Source organism: Platalea leucorodia, assembly GCF_965183815.1.
Source record: "Platalea leucorodia genome assembly, chromosome: 17".
Classification (NCBI taxonomy): Eukaryota; Metazoa; Chordata; class Aves; order Pelecaniformes; family Threskiornithidae; genus Platalea; species Platalea leucorodia.
Genome location: NC_138839.1, coordinates 2,711,553 through 2,733,903, shown reverse-complemented (window position 1 = coordinate 2,733,903; position 22,351 = coordinate 2,711,553). Strand labels below are relative to the sequence as shown.

Here is a 22,351-nt window from a genome sequence, read left to right as displayed (position 1 = left end):
ATTGGTATTCGCCAATAGAAAACAATGGGGACAAATCACACTGTACCAAACAAACGGAAGCTACTGCTCTAAGTGTCATCAAGAACTTCCCCTGTCAAAAGCATTTAGCGAGCTTCACCCAGAATGATACATAAAAGGAGATTTCCATTTTAGGTAATGTGCGCAAATTCTTTACGTAACACCTGATAAATACGCAAACATTTCCCCTTCTTTGATCTATCTTCTCTTCCATGCTATATGAGAAATCTCTCAAAACCAGCACATAGAGAGGCTGCTTTTTCATAGGCAGTAAAATAAGTGCACCCAACAGGAAGAAAAAGTCCAAAGCACTCATACGCTTCATCTTTCCATTATTATCTTCTACCTGTTCTTTGTTCAAGCTTTGAGTTCAATGATTCATTGTGCGTTACTCAAAAAATTAATCAACTTGCTATTTTCCCATCACTACAAAGCATTGGTAGCTGTAATTGCACTCCTCTGGGCAGAGTTTCCTGCTTTTCTGTTTGAGGACAATACACGAGACCAAGCTCTTTTTCCCCTTTGTGCTCATGACTCCCCTTAAGAAAGCACATGCACAACAGCTGATACTAATTTGGATTCCAGAAAAGTTAGAAGAACCCAGCCCAGAAAGACAAAGATAATTTGACAAAGTAAGGAAGAACATTTAGGCCCTGCAATCCTGTGCCCCACAGTAACAAGTCATTAATTGGTATGGCTAGTTCAAATTGTCTTTAGAACATAATCACGTTTTTACGAAACAAATCCCAATACCACTGTAAATGCTATATGCTTCTCTACCGCTCCTTTCATCAGCAGTGCAGTAAGTCATCTCACAGTTGCACAAGGAGCATGACACTGTCATCAAGAGGTAGGATGGCTGCACAAAAAGGGAGACCCAGATTAAATTAAATTCAGTATTTCAGGGAACAGCAGCAACAAGTACAAGCTGTGTTGACCTTCACATCCAGTACGAGAGATTTTTTTTGTACTTCCCAAGATGGCTGGAATCCATACTGCCACCCGATGCCTCTGTGAACAATCTAGATTAAACTACATGTTGGAATAGGTTACGGATTAATTATGAAATCATAAAAAGACTCTTAATGACAATCATTAGCCACAAGTTTCATGCAAGAAGTGTCTAGAACTTGGTCACAACGTGCAAAGGCAAGGACAGAATGGGCATTTAAACTACATTTTCAATCTTAAACTTACTAGGTATCCAAACCATCCCAGATTATCTCAGATTATTGCCCTTATCTATTTCTTTCCTCATTTTTCTACTCTTGGGTCTTCAAAAAAGTAGTTAATGTAGCCCAACTAGTTGTACAGAAGATTTGTTTCAACTTGCACAGCAAATCTAGCTTTTATTTTGAAACTTTTGAGAAGACTGGTACCAGATATATACATTCAAAAAAGCCTCGGGTGTATTTCTAGAAAACCATCCCATGAGACAATGTATCCAAAACCCACACTGGACATTCGCCTTCCAAGCAACTAATTGTGTATACCTGATTTTATATTCTCAACAGTCAAAATGCTGCTTTACAAATCCAACTTTACAAAAAGGTTTTATTGAAAGGATTGAAAAATATTTGTTTTCAACAATATTTAAAACAAGTTTTCAAAGCATTAACAATATGTAACAGGATTTTTCCTCTTTTAAAAATTCAGTACACTGCTTTATTCCATACTACATCAGTTGTTAATAACTTCTTCAACTCTCTACTAGAGAATAACTTTTTTTTAAAAAAGAACAAATTCATTTCCAAGCTTCCATTTTGGCCCTTTGTAGACTGGAAAGGATTTGTAGGTACAGTGACATTTACAAACCCTTCTATTAGAAACACTGCTCTTAATCAGCAAAAATCTATTTTACTAGTACAGTTTAAACAAGTTACTTTGAGTAAGCTACATCAGCAAAATGAGCTTTTATTGCCAATATAACCAAGTCTGCGTTACAGCTTTTTTTCTGGTTCAGCTGTGGTTTCAACAGAAGTTACCCACACTTTAAATAGTTAAATATGCAAAACTTGAATGCTCTTTAAACTTCACTAGCCTGCTTGTGAATTGCTGGTTTGCGGATTAAAGGCCTTGAAAAGGGACTTTGTACAGTTAGATAAATTTGTAAAGTATTAACACAATTTGGGTTGATACAAAGCAGCTAGTACAATTATAATCAACGCAGCTTTTTGAAGAAAAAGCCCAGGCTAAAGTCATGATGAGACTTTTCTTTCCTTCAGTCAGTGATTGCAGCTCTCTACTTGGCTGATCAGTGATCAAAGATCGTTATCAAGCGGGAATAGTTGTACAAGCAACACTGCAGAAGCCTCAAAGCCAGTAATGCAATTGCAGTACACGAGAAATTTAAAGACAGCTCCTAATCTAGATCTGACCTAGAGAAAGTAGTTAGGTAAATTTTGATTACATATTTCATGAACTATGCACTCTGAAAACTGAAGTTCAGCAATTTAGTCAATAATAGCTTTAATATTATAAAAAGCATAAATAAAAAGTGCTGAATATAGTTTTATCTTTAAAAAAATACTAGATAAGGCTCATTAATCATTTCGCCTCACCTCCGCAAAATGATTTCCACTTCCTAGCATGCCTAGTGTGCTGCTTGTTTTCCACTTACTTAACCATACATTTACATAGCCACTATACCCTGTTCCTTTTCTCAATTATTGCATGTTTAAATAAAATAGTTTCAAAGCAAAAAGTCTGACATTTCTATAGTTCAGAAAGTAAACAGCTATTAAATAACTGAATACTCCACCTAGGAAACCCGTAAGCAGCTTCAAAACAGTGATAAAATGATTACTGCAGATTCAAGTGAAAGATAAATCCGAAAAGCTATCTGGATATTCTCCAAGATCTCACAAAATTCATCTATTTAGACCAAATCAAACCAATATTCTATTTTACAAAATTTACAAACAGAGTATTAATTTATATTAACATATTTTCATTGTGATTTGTATCATTAATCAAGAGTTTGCTTCTCCTTTATGGAAAAGTGCTCTCATCTGGATTTAATAAAATTAGACAGACTAGGGCAGCATCCAAAATAGAAGAGACATTATTTAAACCATCGGAGGACAGCAGGTTAGGCAGAGTTCGGAAATTAATACGTTTCCCATTACCACTTTGGACCACATGAAAAACATAAGACAATCATGAAAAGTTCAACAGAGCTTCTCACTTCACTTTCAAGGAAATCCGACCTTAATCAGTAAATTAATTCCTCCACAATATTATGCCATAGGCTTAAATTTAACAGATAATGTCCATTCCTTTAATGACCAATGCAGCAAGACTTTGAAAATGCTGAAGTTTGGATAGTTATGATCATGAGACTGCACCACAGAGAACATAAATGTAAACATTATACTTGGGTTTGATATTTTTCAGTTAAAGTACAGTACAAACCCTTTTTTCCCAACTAGTTTTTTGTTGGTTTTTGCTTTTTTTCTTTCATAAAAGCACATACAATAAAATATGTACATAGAGAAGTTAGAAACATTTGAAAGCATCTTAAAAAAGTAGATACGAGACTTAGAATATCTTGAGTGTGCTGAAGGCACCATTGCTACTCTACTGGGAATGTGTCCTCTCATTTATCAGCCTACCAACGCAGTATCCCGTCCTGTATCACTCAGCACCAAGAGCTGGAAGGTGTCTATGGAAGTTGAGGGCACTCAGGGCCTAGTATAGGATATTCTTTTCTTCAAGACAATAGTGGAACTAGACAATATAGTAGTAATTGAAGTCCAGATTCTTCTTGAACATTGGATAATTTTTCTTTTTTTACTTTATAGCCTCTAACGCTACCATTTATTCCAGACAATCAAACAAAAATAATAAGAAAAACCAACACATTGATGATTCCCACCAACAGGAACTGCAGAGCTATAAACTAGCTCAGCTACAAAAATGGAAGTCTCTGTAATAACCAACTAAGTCCATGCTGATGCTCATCCATGCTATTTGTGGATATTTACACAGTGATGACAGCCAAGGGTCAAACACTGTTCAAATGGGTGTAAGATACATATATATATATATATATGTATATATAAAAAAACCACAGCTTTTTTTTTTACTAGTTCCATCTATTAATAAAAAACATTCTTCATGGGTATTTCTTCACAGTGTGTCACATTCACAAGTAAGGAGAAAGTATTTTAAGCGCTGCCTTGATGAGGAGCTGTTCTGGGCAAGACATTTAAACTAAAAAAGAGGAGCTTTTTTTTTTTAGGAAAATTTCTTACAGCCTTTATATGCATAGCAGTCTTAAACGGAATTACAAATATACCAAATTAAACAGAACATTTTAATGCCACTTTTCTACTGCCACTTTTTGATTATGTATCTACATTCAGCCTACCACATTATTGGTAAGTTATAGGTTACAATCAGATCTACAGATGCAGTTGTCAATACCAATCAGAAATAATCCATTTTCAGATCACTCATTTGAAGGAAATTCACATTAGATTACAATCAGAGCCTAATTTCTTCCATTCATACTCTTGGTGGACAGGAAGTAGCACAATAATTTCCAGCCATCAGCAGATCAGACAGATATAAACTATAATCAGTATATATGTCTGAGATGGCGACCACACTCGTTAGCCAAAAACTTAAAAATCCAAGCATAGAGAAGGGATACTGCCACTTTCCATTCCCACAAGTCTTGTTCAATGTAGACACTCAAAATTCTTCTTCTTCAACAGCAAAGTTATTTTGCTTCTTCCGAACATTCCAGTGTAAACACTCAGCCAAGCTTTCAAACCAGTCGCTCACAGGATCTCGGAAACAGATCGAAGGAAGGGGATAGCAAGAGGTAGTGATGCTAATACTGCAACAACACAGGAATACCCCAGTCAGTCAAGGGCGATGAACAGCAATTAAAAAAAACCTTCTATTCACTAGCTAACATAGTGCTATGTTCAGCCAATTTGGTAAAACAGCGAGCTTCCTTAATCAAGCAATAACCAAGTCTGCAGGCTCATCTAAACAGAGCGAACACAGGGCTTAAAATTGTTAATGGATGCACTGTGGACAGCAGTCTTTGACACAGTGAGAATACTGAACCCACTCCATGACGTCCTGCAGTCTTTTGCTGGTCTTCACATCAACAACACAGGGACAAAGGAAAATATAAGTCACCACCTTGGCCTTTAAGTTTCAAGTTTTAACTATAAGGAAGAGCACTAAGAAGTCTAGCATCTCACAAAAGGCCAAATCTCATGTTTGAATCCTTGCTAGTCTCCTGATCTATTCTATACATCTTTCAACCTCAGAGGAAATACAAACAGTTCAAGATGGAGTGTCATGCCAGCTATACATTTTCCTTCCTGGCAACTTGTACGGACCAAGAAAAAAAAAAAGTCATCCTGAATAGCAAGTCAACCGGTCACACATCACACAGTTGCCTTAAATCACCTCCTATTAGGAAAAGCCACCACATTTTGCACATAAAAACAGGAAACTTCATACACTGCATTCTGCCCACTCAAGGCAATGGTATCGCAAGTGACCACAACCACTCGCTAAGTTAACACAGTTTAAACCATATGGCATTATTCAGAGCCACTGCTTATATGCAACTCTTGTTGGTTCACATCTTCTCAAACTCCTAAGAGTTATCTTTAAGTTAAATTCACAGAATTTTCTAAAGACACGTCCATCTTCCTTGCCAAGCATGCAACGTTTACATGCTTTTGTCTTAACTTTTCACTTGCTTTCATAGGAAGATCGAAAAAAACTCAAGTTAGAAATGAAATACTTTCAGCGCAGTTTGTGCTGTAAGAGGTCTCAGGGTTTATAAAAGCTTGTTTCTTCACTGCCAGCAACCCTTTTGACACATGTTAGAGAATGAGAGAAGTACATGAATCAGTATTTTCTATACTTATAGAGAAATGCTACAATCAAAAAAAAGGCTTGACCTGTCTCCATGGCATATTTCCTGCCTCTTCCTTCCATCAAATGAAACCCATGCTGTATTCCTGGCATCCGGGGAGAGCATAATCTGAAAAAGAGAAAAGAACTAAACTTCAGGTCCAAAACCTATTTTTCAAGAGCAAGGAACAAACACCTCCTCCATCCTCCCTCTGAGTACAGAATTGACTCTTTGCAACTTTACAGTTGCACTGAAATTTGTAATCTGTCCATAATAACAGCGCAGTAGCATACCACACAAGTTCCAAACTGTCTTTTGACGTTTGGTATACATACATATATTTTTCTACATGCAGTAAACCCCCTTTTTATAAGTACAAGGTCATAAACCAGAAAGACATTCCAGTTAAAGCCAGCGCATACTTTAATTCAGTTACATGAGTTGACTTAGCATCTCTTTCAAGAAAAATAATAAAGTTAATCCAGAAAAATAGATTTTAATACATAATGAATGTAAAGCCGTGAAATTTAGGAAGTTTTGCTCATATTTAACACACATTCCTCTTAAGAGAAAAGAATTGACTACCACTGGCCAGTAACACCCACTGACATGAAAGTAATCTGAGAGCAGTGCCACAAATAAACATTCAATTTATGTTGTAAAACAGGAACAAAAACCCCAGTGCACACTTATTTCTTAATGCTAATCTTCTAACATCCCTAGGAGAGCCCTGCTAAACACACTAGCTCTCTTCCAACTTAAGCAGACTGGAAGCTTGTAACAGGTACAAGAAGCAGAAAGGGGTTCTTCCTTACACACGGGTATTTGTTAAAAATACACATTAACTAAGTCCATTTTATATTCAGGTATTACATGCCTTTTTTTCTGCAAGACAGCATTAACAAAAAATAATTAGTGAATTGCAGATAATTATACCAAGATACTCAAAATCTGCAATATTTGTTGGTTTAGCCATGAAAGTAGAACTTTTCATTCCCTTAAACACCACTGATTTACATGCACTTTAGCCGAAATTATGTAAAATTTTATTACCCAGAATGCAAATGTATGTATTCTCATTTTGCAGAACGTTACACAACTACAATCCGGTAGGAAGCAGTGTAAAGTATTCTGCTAGTGTGTACATTATTTTAAACAAAGATGCATTCTTCAACCAGACTCGATCTGGTCCTCCTCCAAATGAAAGAATGCAGGAGATACACAGCATTTCCTAACCTCTTCTGCTTTGGTCAGGTTCACATGGTTATTACAAAAGTTTTTAACTTGGAAAGAGGAGGAACATAACGGAAACTAACCTTGAGTTCCACTCCAGCAGGAACAACAATAGGTCTGAAAGACAACGAGTGAGGGCAGATTGGGGTGATCATTATTGCAGGAACATTTGGATGAATCATAGAAGCTCCTGCTGCAGCTGCATATGCAGTGCTACCAGTCGGCGTGGAGACAATGACTCCTGTGAAAGGAGCAAAAAATTCACTTACATTAGCATTACAATCAATGTGTTATTTTGGAAGACGACTAAGAAATTGCACTGTTATGAAAACGAAGCAGAAAACGTATCAACTTGTATTTCACAGGAGAATTGCAGTCTAATACACAAAAAGTCAGAAACTCTTCTAGTCCTGGCACAGCACATTTGTTCTATGGCTTCATGTAAGTTGCATAAACTTCGAGATCTCAGCTTACACAACTTTGTAACAGTGACATTCATTTTTTTAAGGGTAAGAGCTTTAAAGATGAACCTCTGTATTTCATGAATTGAGATCTTGAGCCTTCAGCATATTCCAGATATCCAAGCAAATTTTTCCTGAGCTACTTCTTGCCCTTAGTCCTAACATATCACATGCAAAGAAACTGCCACTTCCTTTCACAAGTCCATAAACAAAGCTTACAACACTTTAATGCTTCGTTGTCGAATGTATTAGTTACCAATGAATAAATATGCCTATTCTTTGCACACTAATGTTTTCTGTCACCAGTGAACTGAAGCTTAGGATTTTGTTTCCATGTGAGAAAACCCTCCAGTGAAATAGCAACAGTGTACACATGAATCGAAAAGCAATTTAACTCAAGAAGCAGACTCACCATCTCCTTGTACTGTTGTTATCAGGTGTCCATCTAGAAAGACATCTACATTGGAAAGGTAAGAAGAAGGACCACGATCCACTACAACTTCATTTAGGACCTGCCATGACATCAAATATTACACCAGTCCGCTGTTGCTGACTTAGCAATGTAATAAATGACAGGCCGAAACATGCTTTCCAGATCTTTGAAAAATTCATGCTGATTTAGTACCTGTCAAATTATACTCTACATTTCTCTCTTATCAAGTGCCAGCTGAAGTTTTTAGATGTTAAAAATTATTTCCAGAAGCTGGTTACTAACAATGTGCAGGGTTTTTCTTTTCACTTGTAAAAATCCTTGGAATATCCCATTTTAGAGCTACCACTTTGTCTTCAAAATAGAAGGAAAATATTACTACAGGAAAGTACAATACTAGAACTTATGATTGCAGAAGGTAATGAGGTACACCACTTCATTATTTAGTGCACATATTGTGAACAGGAACAATATAGATCTGTCCCATACTGCTGGGCTAATGTAAGTAAACTAAGGAAAAGGGGAAAGTTGTAATAAAACAAGTACAACGCAATTTACAAACAGCGTATTAGTTCTCTTGCTTATTTTGCCCTCTGACCTGATATTGCATAATTTGCTTGCCCGCTTCTTTCTCTATATTTGTAGACACTACTCCATTTTCTTCTATACCATTTTGTACTGTCATCTTCTCTCTGTGCTCTTTTACTACTTTCACTTTCAGCCTGCTTCGTAGAACAAGCGCTGCATTGCCTAGAAGTGAAATATAGGAGAAAGTACACAAAAATGATATGCTAGGATAGTAAATAAAACCCTGTAATGACTAGCAAACTGTATGAAATGCCATCAGTCTACTGCCCGTGCTTTCAACGTTCCCAATTTCATTCACAAGATAATTTTCTACAGTTGGTTAAAGCTCAAAAATCATTTTTAGTAGTACTGAGCAAAATTAAAGTCAAATTTGAACCCAGTCCTTCCTCCCTTTCCCCACGATGTAAAAAGAAAATTTAAGTTTTATATGGACATGATCAAGATTGGAAAACACTGTTAGGCTCATGGGATCTTCACTAAGAGAAAAGCTAAGCTTAAAGAAAATCAGTGCATTAGAAACACCTATTAAAAGACAATACTCTAGCAACGTAAGAATTTTATACATCTTTTCAGGAATCTACTTAGGATGCAACTCAAATAATCTCATCTTGAAGAAACAAAGTATTTCTTTCCTCTAATATTTTATTTGCCTCACTTCTCAGTGTTTAAGCACTGCACTGCTTAGAGAAACAGACTACCACAGACTTCAGAGTTACGCTCTATTTGTATGTTTATCTGTCATTTAACATAAATTCTGCATTGTCTTTTACTTGTTTACTCCACACAGGACAAAGTTATTTCTTAGCCATTTTCCTTTACAGAATAGCATGGAAAGCAGCACCGAACGGGTCAATGAAATGCAATACTTTTGTTAGCTTAGCATACATTTCTTGTGACTCAATCTTACGGGACAACCTAAATGAGTTGGTTACGAAAATTTACTAGTCTTGGAAAAAGCTACAGAAAATGTAACAAAAAGAAACACCACACCTTGTCCCCTTAAATTTACCTTCTATAACCTGAGTGACTTGGGACTGAAAATTCTCAAAATTAAATGGAGTAAGAAATCCAAGGGATCCCAGATGAAAAGCCATAACTGGAGGTACACTACCCTATCAATAAAGAAAAGAATTTAAAAGCTACTGAATAAAAGCAATTCATACTTCAACTAATTGCCGGTACATATTTTGACTATTGATGTAACTTCAACTACGCATAATAAAAACAACACATTACATACATTATTTTCAGAAGGTATAGGGTAAAACGGGCTTAATAAAAAAGAAGTGAACAGCAAAGGACAAATGCCGTCCTGAATAACAAAGGGGAATACAAAAACCACAACCTTCAAATACTTAAAAAAAGAAGAGAGGTCTTTAAGTTTATTCCCCATAAAGACCAACCTGGAAAAGCGAAGAAGCATAAAGTAAGGTCCCATCTCCTCCCAGGCATATGATAAAGTCTATCTGATTTGAGATATCATCATAATCTAGAAGCAACATTGAAATAGAAGTTTGGAATTAAGTTTTATCAACAGTCTTAATCTCCTAACATAAATTAAGTGCAGCATTAAGTGCAACATTCACTCACAAATATAAACATACACAACTAAGATGTAACAAAAACTAAGATGTAACAACAGCTGCAAAAGACGCATTAGCTGTACAAACTTGACCCAATGACTAAGGAAACATCAAGACAAATAAGCAATATACTTCAACCTTACTTTCAAGAAATCATTACCATACCTTCTCTGAAGGTGCAAAATTTCTTCTTCACTGGTCCAAAATTATCATCATTAGCTATAGCGGGGTCTTCCAATACTTTTTTTTCTACATACACTATCATATTGTTCTCCTTAAGAGAGGTAAGATAAGCTTGTTAATAACTTCTTAAAATAACAAAATATTTGACTCTCCCTAGAATTTGTATTAGTTTAAAACATATAAATAATATTTTACAGAAGTGGTCTGCATCTGTTGGTTGTGGGGTTTATTTTTAGCATGTGGTCTAATTCTAATGAGAATTTTGCAGCATGCACAGACCATCTAATAAATTAAACTAAACTTTGGAATACAGTCTACATGATACAGTACCATTGCTGTTTGTTCAAGGCTTAAAGCTTTTCATATCCCATTCCCTGTAACTTAGAATTGCAAACAGAATGAAGTAAAGTTTTGACTTTACTTTTTTTTTTTTTTTTTAAGGTCTGTACTTAAAGTACTTAAGTACCAACCTTAAGCTCTGAAACAAGTTTTACTACTTCCAGTGGCAATGGGAAAATTATTTGTTTGCACTATACAATTCTGCATATCCCACATTCAACAGAATCAGTAATTGAAAACAGTTTAGATGTAAAATTTTTAATTATGGTAAAAAATAGAATTTTCATTTCATTACCTCAGTAAGATACACACAGAGTTCTTTAAAAGGCTGCAGCAGACTGGCATCACGGATCTTTTTAATAACAAGGACGCTCTTGGGAGGTTTGTTCCATGTCAACCGCTGGCTTGCTGGATCCTGAATGTGCCTAGAGAATAGAAAAAAAGACAACGTTAACACATTTTGCTTTGACAACATTCTGGTCTGTTAAGAATATATTCTTAATTATAATTGCATGCAGTCCTAGAACAACAGAAAGAAGGATGCAGTAGTTCGTATTGTAATGATGCTTTTTGAAAAAAATGAACACCAATCAATGCTTTACTATATTAAGACGGTAACGCAGTATTAAGGTGTCCATTCTTGTAACTGCTGCCATGCTAGTAACACCTGCAAACAGGGACTTTAACAGAAGCACTACAAAAGCTCTTGGATCAAGTTCTTGAACTAACTGACATCTTCCCTGATGCTTCCAGCCATAACGCTTTCCTCTATCCTGCCTTAGTGCTCTCTCCTCTTGAGCTGACTCAAAATAAGGAGAAACATCCAATTAGAATATCAGAAAAAGCTACAGCATAAACTTTTTTCCCATCCAATACTGTAAGTTAAACAGCTTAAGTCAATGTAAATTTAAAAAATAGTGCAAAAGTTCCAACCCAAATATTCTTCTCTTTTTAGCATTGTTTCCTTCAGCACTTTTTTTACCAATACCAGTATACAGTCACAGTTTTCTCAATACAGTTTGAAGCCTGCAGATGCAGACAAAAATTCTAGAGGTTTTTTACTAATACTGAACAACAATATCACAAGAGAAGGGCAAATAATCAAGATTTACATGGTCATCTGCACTAAATCCTCAAGATAAGCCTTAACAACTATGAAAAACTGTAGTACATAAACTCTATTCTGGGAAGTCTGCATTTGCAACTCTTATACTTCCTATCATAAAGCCTCATAAATAAAGGACTTAAACAGGAACAGATGCCTGTATACTTCTATTCCAGGCAAACATTACAGATACGTAAACATATATAACTTCTGTGCAAAATTTCTTTACAACTCTAATCTATACATTAGTTTTATCTTAGTGTTGATAACATTTTTCTGTTAAGCAGAAAAACAAGTTTATCTGCTTAAAGTAGCACAACTACTACTTTAAATTAAAAAAAAAAAAAAACAAACCCGAAGTATTTCAAAACTACTGTCTGCCTATTGTCAGGACAGCATTCTAAGACTTGAGAACCTCAAGAACTAAATATATGTACATGAATAATTTTGCAGCTTTCAAGAGGGTTCAGTAGCAGAACCCTCATGTTGCTCTATAATACAGTTGTAGTAGCTCTAGTTGATTTAGGAATACCCAGCTGTATTTTCCTTCTTCATTTATATCTCCTCCTAAGCTACGTAATTTCACAGTTGTATTTCACATATTACAAGCATCCCATCCTTTTCCATACGGTGCAGATATAATCCATAAAGCAAAGCAGATTAGTATAAATGCTGAACAAGCCATTTACAAATTTACAGAGAGATTTGGATTTAGCACTTCAAGGGTTAAAATAAAACAGATGATGATGCTGGAGGTGGAATAACCTGCTGATTTTATTTTCCAAAATGCCTACATTCATATATAAACACAGCAGAAACTATAGATTAATGAAGCAGTCTAATACCAATATCCTTTACTAACAAACAGTGCCGTCTCTCTCTCTCCCTCTCAATATTATTGCACAACACAGAAGAATACAAATATGCAGTTAGCCTCAGTACACATACAGGCTTTCAACATTACATTATATTTCATCTCATTGTATTTTACAGGCAAGGAATCCTAGAACAGTGGAGGTTGGAAGGCACCTCTGGTGCTGGTCTAGTCAAATCCCCTGGCTCAGCGTAAGGGCGTTTTGAAGATACCATACTCTGTCTCAAATATTGCCATGAATCTGAGACAACTATGGATTTGGGAGGCTTCCTCTGACTTGACTAACTGACCAATAGTTAAACTGAAAATAAAGTAAAATAAAATGAAGTACAGTAAAATAAAATAAAATAGGAAGAGTTGATTAATGTGTTTATTGCTGTCAAACAGTTGCAAAGGAACTGAAGCAGAAGTTTTATATGCTATTTCCAATACAAATGGTGACTAAGGAAGCGTTTTCTATACTAAAGTTCATTTCACAAAATTAAATTCCTCAAATCTCAATACTGCTAAAAGGTAAAAAATACACAGAGAAACCACCCCCAAAACCATTTCAAGATGATTAGGCTATCTTCTAAAGCTGCAAAGAACTAAAGACTGAAGCACTGCTTTTCACTTAATAAACCTAGAACTAATAAAGACTTCATTCAAACAAAGACTGCCTGTTTCAACTGTACTCACCAATTCCACGCAGTTCTACTAAATGAAAGATTATTCATAACATGCTTTAAGACCTTCATGTTTCTTTCCAGAAGTCAGGCAAATGCAACAGCTCCAAAAAAAAAAAAAAAGGCTGAAGCTTTTATCACTTATTAATAAACTGCTACCTCAAAAGAAAACATTTTTCTCTGAAAATTTTTTCCCAGTTAAGTATTTCAATCAGTCCCAATAAAAAGTTGTGAGGCTTCACAGAAAAATCCTGTATAAAACAATAATTACAGATCTTCAGAGGCAAGATTTCATAAGGAAAAGCCCATTTCAAGAAAGTTTAAAAACAGGCATTTGACCTCCCCTCTCCTCAACCACACAAGCACCTGATTGTTTTTTCACTGAGTAGTTGTACAATTCCTCTGGTCATCTTACACAACAGTCTTCAGAAAATACAATCATCAACACTAGCACTTAAAGAGAACCAAGACCTTCTCCAACTTACGCCTGTACGTTAAAAGTAAAATTTTCTGTTAAAAAATTCTCGCCAGTGAAGAGAGTTTAACAATATTACTAACGGTAGAGAAGAAAAACCCAAACAAAAAGGTTTTGCTTGTTTTTAGAAGCCACAACAAAAAGCTTACACATAGTAAAAACAGTAATGTACAATTTGGTCTTCAAATAGTCCTTTCCTTCAGTCACCTGAGAGCATCTTTTTCTCCCCAGCTGTTCTGAACACTGCATAAGCAGTCTTTTCCCTGGCAAGGAGCCTGCGTTTAGTATCGCCTGCAGCCTCTGTGCTCAACTGATCTTGCCACTATCATTATATTGTGCCACGCTGGCCCAGCCCATGGGGAGGAGCATGTTCACCGCCGTCAGGTGGGTAAACACACAGTGCAAGTTGGGTTTTCGGATGAACTGCAGCGCTCCAAGCCACCGACTTTAGAACAGACGGAAAGAATGAGGAAGCTAAGAGTTACTGTACACTGCAAGATTTCCGCCACATCTCTGTAACCACAGTCAGGGTACCACCAACCTGTTTTGAGGAAGACTATTACTATTTAGGTAAAGATTTAGGCAAATAAATACTCAATTCAAATACCTTACGTTTAACTGAAAGAACAATGAAATAAAACTTTTTAAAGGCACAAAAATAGGAACCACTAACTTGGTTAATCTGTAGAACCCTGACATTCTTTGACCAAGTCGAGACACCATTTACTAAGTATATAATACATGGCGTAAAAAGCAACACTTGTATACCACCCAACCTACAAAATTAAAACGTTTATACACCTGCTAAGCAGAAATCAACCCTTATTTTCACATAAATTTAATCAGCAGAGTCTAAAAGCAAACTTGCCTTAGTGATATTAATACACTGGAAGTGCTATAGATCAAATACAAAAATTCAAACTACGAGCTCAAACACACAATACCAACAGAGGGAGAAAGCTTTCCTCAGATTTCTCAGTACACAGAACAATTTCTCCTCCTTTCCTTGTGTTGACCATAAACATTTTTGTTCCTCTATCATTCAGAAACACTGTTCTTTATGTATTTCGATTTGATGGAATAAACAAAACGCTACCAATAGCTTCTCCATATCGTAATTAGATTGCTATAATCATGTTGGCAAGTGTTTATTATAGTTGCCATTGCTGACATCAAACTACAGATTGCAGATTATGTGAAACATGCCTACACTAAACTTCAGTACTTAATACTATTCATGTGCCCTGATGTATTTTTATGTGAAATGGCTATTTTTTTTTCCAAAATAGATATACTGAGCTGTGAGAAAACTCCCATTGTTTAGGTAGTAGAGACAGTGGGCCTAAGAACACCACATGAACTAGTAATATAAAACTAGTAAAATTAACTTCCTTTTATGTCTGTTACCCTGCAGGAAGTATGCCAACCAGCAAAACCACTATAAATCCATACAGAGAAATACTGATGATGTCCTATCATCCCTTGGGAGAAAAAAAACAAAAAAACAAACAATGACATTCAAACCCCTAGTATAGTTTTCAACATGCAGATCAAGCTAACACACATCTAATGGGGTTTTACTTGACAATACAGTTGAGCAGCGCTATCCATTCTTCTCTCAGACTGACTTTTTGAATGGTCAATGTATGATAAAACGGCAGGCCAATTTTGGCAATGCAGACCCCGAGCTGGCAGTCAAGCAACATGAAAATCTCTAAATATCAGGTAAAATACAAACAACGCTGACTGGGGGGTGAATGGTAGAAAAGCAAACTTATCTTCTTTCACATAAAATAAACATAATACCATTCATTTGACAAGTACTTACATAATCGTTTTAGGATTTTGCAGCATACAGGCCTTTGGTCCAAATGTGGTCACTGGGCATGGTCCATGCAAGGAGCGTGTTCTCCTAAATATATATATAAAAAAAAAAAAATAAGTAAAAGAAATGTGATGACAAACTGGGTATAATTAGCTCCCCAACCACCAAAACCACTTTGAAAAATTTGCACTAGGCAATATAGGGCAAAAGTACATTTCTTAAACCTACATTTGTGGTTGACCAGCCAAGGTAATTTTACACATATTAGCTCTCACATTTCAAATCTAAAACTTAACTCCTATACCTAGTCCTTAAAAGCAATTTTAATTGAAGCCTCGCTCACAGTTTATCCCCTCCACATTCCGAGTAATCACTTCCTAAATATTAGTACCAGGCACATATTCTTCTTGTATTCATTTCATCTTCACTTTGCACAAAGGAATCATCACAGCCTCAAAGAAGATATGGGTCAAGTTTTCTCAAGTTGCTTTTGTGAATTCACATCAAGCCTGCAAAGATTCTATTTAGTCTCAACTCTTCTGGACACTACAATACAGAACAGTACCTGTGTCTCTCAGAGAGACCCAAAAAACGTGTAGATAAATCCCAAATTATAAAAATGTAATCCATTTTCAAGGTCCCCCTAATGTGAAAAGGAAAAAACCTATGTTTAAGAAACAAAGCACAGATAATTCCTGTTTTAGAAATAGCTATGTAATTCTTACATATTAAAAAATTCTATTTTTTTTAAACTAGAGTAAGAAGGAATTTAAATAACTAAAAGACACATTGTTCAACTCCTCAATTTGTTGTAATCCTAAATAATAGCCAACATGACAGCACAAACAAGCATTTAGCACTTCGAGTACTCAAACAGGTACTATATAGGAAGCTATTAAATAACACTGAGAAATTATCAAATGAGACTTGTGGCAACATTCAAAAGAAACTCAAAATATCTCTGTAATAACACTAGCTGAGCGAAAGAGCAGCAGGTTCAGTTTTCGTTATGTAATTCAGTAGTCTCACAACCTTCACTTAACAAGTGTGCCTAATCAATTAATTAAAATAGAAAACATAAGCCAGGTCTTTTGTTTATATAGTATAAGCACTTTCTCTTCCCTAATATTTAGGCATGCATTAATTTCTGTTGACAATAAGCAAGCAACTAAGCATACAGACAAAAAAACAAGCCCAAGACTGTTGTTTTCGGGCCATGTTCTCAGCAAAAAAAAACAAAACAACACTACAATGATTGTTAGTTGTGTGACATTAATGTATGTAAAGGATTAGTCTGCATCAATTCCTAAGTGACATCAGCTTGACTGCTGCAGACACAATAACTACGATACTTTCGTTTCTATATTTCTTGAAGCACTACATCTTACCTAAGAGAACACACTTTCAGAACAGGACATTCACAATGATTAAATCTGGTAGAAATACACATAAAATAGCTGAATGAGTGCTTTTCATCTCAATAAGGTACAGTAACGCATATAAATTAGGTTTCCCAGTGTAAGTCTTGACAAGCATTTACATTGAAAGCTCCAACACCCAGGCAATACCTTCAGATATTTTTGCCGTGGTCAAGTCATAGAATTGTTTAGGTTGGAAAAGACCTTTAAGATCATCAACCATTAACCCAGCACTGCCAAGTCCACCACTAAACCACAGAAATGGTGTCCCGATCATTTAAACACTTTTTTTGTTGTTTAAATCTTTACACTTAATAAATTAATAAAACACAAAGCCTTCAGTTCTAAGGTATATGGAGATATATATCTGCAGTACCAGGCCTTAGTTCATTTTATCACATACTAGGTTAGGTCTCTTTAATTTTTGGTTTTGTTTCCCTGCCACCCCCATTACAAACATTTGCTTTTTACAGATTACATTCAAAACAGTTCCCTTTTCTTTCCATCATTCACAAATAGAATCCACAATTTTGACTTTGCTAAAATAGGCTATTTAAGCAGAGCTTTTACTAACCAAAAACATTTTTTCTAGGTATCAAGGCAATACAGAAATTTACAAACAAGAAATCAATCGCTATTGACTGAAATTACTGAAGACTGAAAAATTTCTGTGCTTTTACTGCTGAGAAAGACTGGTGTAATAATTCAGTCATTTAAACTGAGTACCACCTATTAGGTTAATTTAATTGCTCGGACGATGCATAGAAGTCATCCCAGGCTGAGATTAAGGCAGGCAGAGACAACCAAAACACAGAAAAAATGCTATTTGAATAGGTTAAAAAAAAAAAAAAGTTAATTTTTTCCATTTATTTATCTAATAAGAGTTAATATATTTGTCTTCAAATAAACAGGAGCTCTGAAACGTCATTTATCCTCAAACTTAAATCCCTCCCAAAACACAGGATTACTCTTAGCTCTAGGATGAGATTATCTGGACCAAGTCAGAACTGTTCCGCCTTACTTCCCTCCCACCTCCTTCAGCAAATCTGTAAATGGGAGTAAAACTTACTTAAGTCATGTAACTGCTGAAACATTATATAAACGCTATTAGAATTATTCCATTAAAAAGAACGGGAAATATGCCTTTCCTGTGCTTAATTCAATTGACACAGGAACTGGTAACTAATCTATTGCTTGGCAGTAACAAATCATTAGTGCACTGCCTTCTGTTGTGTATATTATAAAGTAGCTCAGACCAGCCTGATGATTCACTCTTAATACTAAAAAAACCCTCAGAGATCTAATAAAAATCAAAACCAGATGACAGGTTAAAACGATATAATTAAGGACTAACAGCAACATCTTATTTGTTCCATGTCTAAGACGATATGCGTGTGTAAGATTTGAATTCCAATATTGAAAATGAGTATTTAATATCCTACATTGAACACATAGAAGTTATATTTGTTTTTGAAATAATTTTTTCAATTTGTAAGTCCAGGCGTGACTAATCCAGTCAGATAAGATTATTGCTAAATGTTTTCTAAAGTTTACCTTATTTATTTTAAAACAGAAAAATGAGCAAGGAGTGACATAATTAGAGATTAACGTGTGTACCAATATGTGTAAAGGAATGATAAGTCTCTCTCGACTTGTGAACAATTACACTTGAAATCAGGATGGTTAAATAACACCCTGGCAACTTCACCTCCCACTTCTTGCTCCACTCAAGCCTCTCCCAAATAACTGGCCTTTTTTGCCTTCTTTCAACACAGGTCATTATTGCATGCCACTCCTGCTAATTGCCTAAACTCTGTTCCCACAAGAGGCATTAAATATTCATATCTGACCTTCATGAGACTCAAACAAAGTTTTCTCTGCAAGCTCTAACTGATAAATGGTATACATTTTGTTTGAGATTTTACCTGGTTTTATTAGTACTCCATCTATGCACTATTCAATCAACAGAAGGTAAAATGTGTGAGTGAACAGAATTTAAAGCTGTTTGTAGTAAGACTGGGTTTAATAGGAATGAGCAGCAAGGCACTGGAAATTATACACCTTTTAGGAAAACATACTTGCCAGTTCAAAGCAGATCGGCAACTACTTCAATCTGAATACTACATAGCAAGCCTGAGATCACTTTCTGGCATTCTGCAAAATGCCTTGTGACAATTTTGCACTAAATTGAAGACAGACAGTGAATGAATGCAGAGAACCTTAATGAAAAAAAAAAAAATCTCGTAAACAAGAACCTAATTTAAACCCACAATGGGTAAGGACTACAAAGATAACTTCTAGTTTTTAAAAAAAGTAGCTGTTTAGCTAGAAGATAATAATATACAAAAATTTAGACCACGTGGTCCTTTACACAGGTTGACTGAAGTCTACATCCTTAAAGGTTTAAGAAAGGAAAAAACACCAGTTTTACAGCATACTTTTAACATAAAGTCTTACATATCGACTATGACACACAACGTAGTAGCTAGAACAGTAAAGTCAGAGCACAGTCCTTTGTGGACATTTTACAACAGCATTATAGTACACTGACTTTCTGAACTACATATGCAAAGCAAGTATTTTCCTAACATTTTAGCCTCTTCAGATAAAGGCTTTTATTATGCCTCCCTTCACCATAAAGCTTTCCCCTGCAATCTTCAGCCTTACCCATATATGCTCTGCCTTGCAAGAGCATTCCTACCAGCAAAGCAGTAACTCTGGACGAGAATTTCAGCTGTTGAGAAACTCCTCCATGATTCTGCCCGTGTTATAGAGGGTCACAATGTAAGCTAAAGTTCTGCTATGCGTCCCACAAGTTCAAGACACCCTGCTACCACAGCACGCTATTCAATATTTACAATGGGTCCAAAGATCACAAAAATCAAAAGTTCTATCCAGGCTGTCCACATGACAAGAGCCTTGCAACTAGATTAGAAATTTGGCTCAAAGAAAAAAATGGGCGTTTCTCACTGCTGTCAAACAATCTGCAAGCACCAATTTGCTTTGTGCTGCCTCACATTACCACATAACCTAAATCCTCATACACGTTTTTAATACACAGCACTAGAGCTCTAGCTAGAGCATCTGTAAAAATTTGCAGAAGTGTCTCTACTGTTGCTTGATTCTTTTTTGAGACTACAAACTCTGCAGATACCTGTTTTGAAAGCCATGCTATTTTGATTACAGGTCTGCTCTTAGTCCACCCTGCCCCTTTAACTTCCTGCCTTCATTTTGGCCTAACCACCTTCTGAAGTGCATTTTAAGAATCCATTAAAAGCAACTTGTTGAGCAAGAGGTAAAGTTCTGCCAGCTAATTAAAGATCTGGAACCAAGCACAAAACTGTTCCTTTCTTGTGACCTGAGCGACTATCAAGTTATGAATTAACACAGCTCAGTACAGATGCATTTGTACTTTATTTCTGGAAGGTACTTAAAACTTGTGAAGCTAGGTTGAAATATGACAAACATCATAGTATTCAAAGTTCAAATCTACCCCAAAACCCTGGAAATCACACACTTGGGCACAATGGGTTCCTCAAAGTTGAAAATTAATGTTTTGTGTTTATCTGCTTATAAACAATAACCTTCTAAGCTTTTATACTTTAAGAACTTCTCCTAGCTGGCAATATACCCATACCATCTTAACTAACTTTCTTACTAAGAAATAATTTCAATACATGACGCTACAGATAGGAGTTTTATGTGCAGTTTGTCTTCAAAAAAAAAAAAAAGGATCTATTACATTTCACATAGCCACTTCTAAATGGAAACACTTTCTTGAATCCAGACTCTGACATACTCACTTCAGACAGCATTTAAATAGCATATACAAAGCAAATGAGTAATGTGTTGTCCTGCTGAAGCTGTATGCGCACATACAGAATGTTCCTGAAATATCTACAAAAAGCAGTTCAAGATCCCCCAAGAACCACTGAAACAGAAGGCAGGCCTCACAACCAGCCAGAACATATTTACATGAACGCCAGTTTAGAGATGACCACCTACATGGCTACTTCAGAAAATCAAGTTCTTTTCACACCATGGACCACAATAGGATGGTTCACTAATCATGTCCGTCTCTATTTATTACCACAAAACACTATTTTTATTTCTGTTCATTATCACTTGTCACAGCAGCAGGACTATGGTTATATAAAGAGAAGCAAAAATTAAAATCTAGATAACTTAATTTTTGTTTATAATTTTTTTAAATTTTTCTTAAAGGTAGCAACAACAGGAAGAACCAAGAGCCATACCGGAATTCTTTGGTGCTTCCTAGGGCTGGTGAAGCAGACAAACTTCGTGACTTAGCTCGTCCCCGGCTAGTATTGCTCCACTCCTCATCATCGTGACATGCTGAGCAATGATAAGCAGAATCTGAGCTCACTTCAGCCTTACTGGTACACAGTTTTTCTCGATTCATCTCCATACTGGAAGTGAAGGAACCTCAGTGAGAGAGAAATTCCAATTCCTGTGGAAAAACACCAGGAGCAAGGGGATAGGGAGGAAAGAGAAGAAAAATCTCAGTATTAGCAAAGCTAATAAGAGTAAGTACCAAACACTGAGTTTACACACTTTGATAAACACTTCTTGATCTGGGCAATTGAGAAGTTCTTCAAGGTAATCAGAAGACACTGGGAGGAAAACCAACCAGGATTAAAACACATACGTTCCCAGATTTAGAAGAGGCTCAATACAAAGTTGTTTCAAGACCAGCACAGATTCACTTCTCCAGTTATAGACACGATAAAATAAATTTGCTTTAGATACTGAAGAGGAAGAAAAGCTTTAAATATTTGCCAAGGAATTAAGACTCAGGAAAAACTATAAAGTCTCCTACTAGCTGATACATATATTGAACAAACAGAACTAGAATACTCTAAGTTGTAAGAGAAAAAAAACTGTCAAAGTGAGCAAACAAATAATGCAATAGAGAACACCTTAACTTCAGTTCTTCACAAAAATGAGATTAATACCAAGCTGAGAAGAGACAAAAACAAGTTGGAGAACAATACTGAAGTTCTTAAATCATTTGTGACAAACTGGGGAGATGGTCCAAAACAAACAAGATGAAAAAAGGACAAATGTGAGGTATTTAACTTCCACAAATAATCAGCACAAATAGAAGATAAACAGCTGGCTAGACAGCAATTTTGCAGAAGTAAAATAAAAAAACCCAACCAAACCCCAAACTTTAAATAACCATCCTTCCCCAAAAGTACTAGAAATCCCGTATGTAAGTTCTCATCATTATTTGAACAAAT

At 35.8% G+C, this 22,351-nt stretch overlaps 1 protein-coding gene across 6 annotated transcripts in view; it reads right to left on the bottom strand.

Annotated features, from left to right (window-relative positions):
* The window catches only part of NADK (NAD kinase), a 35,912-nt gene that overhangs the window by 8,398 nt on the left and 5,163 nt on the right, over nt 1-22,351 (bottom strand). For 4 of the 6 annotated variants that reach the window (XR_014230058.1, XR_014230059.1, XM_082329070.1 and 1 more), the window contains exons 2-11: nt 21,344-21,558; nt 15,673-15,756; nt 11,021-11,150; nt 10,369-10,477; nt 10,024-10,109; nt 9,630-9,732; nt 8,631-8,782; nt 8,015-8,114; nt 7,225-7,382; nt 5,955-6,037 (exon numbers count right to left, since the gene is read on the bottom strand). Coding sequence is in view for 4 of the 6 variants with exons in the window: in XM_082329070.1 (XP_082185196.1) it covers nt 5,955-6,037; nt 7,225-7,382; nt 8,015-8,114; nt 8,631-8,782; nt 9,630-9,732; nt 10,024-10,109; nt 10,369-10,477; nt 11,021-11,150; nt 15,673-15,756; nt 21,344-21,516 (1,178 nt within the window). In the remaining 2 variants the exon portion in view is untranslated. Of the gene's footprint in view, nt 1-1,064; nt 4,865-5,954; nt 6,038-7,224; nt 7,383-8,014; nt 8,115-8,630; nt 8,783-9,629; nt 9,733-10,023; nt 10,110-10,368; nt 10,478-11,020; nt 11,151-13,382; nt 13,474-15,672; nt 15,757-21,343; nt 21,559-22,351 lie in introns of those variants that run through there. The other 2 variants (XM_082329069.1, XM_082329072.1) reach the window with 2 other exon arrangements.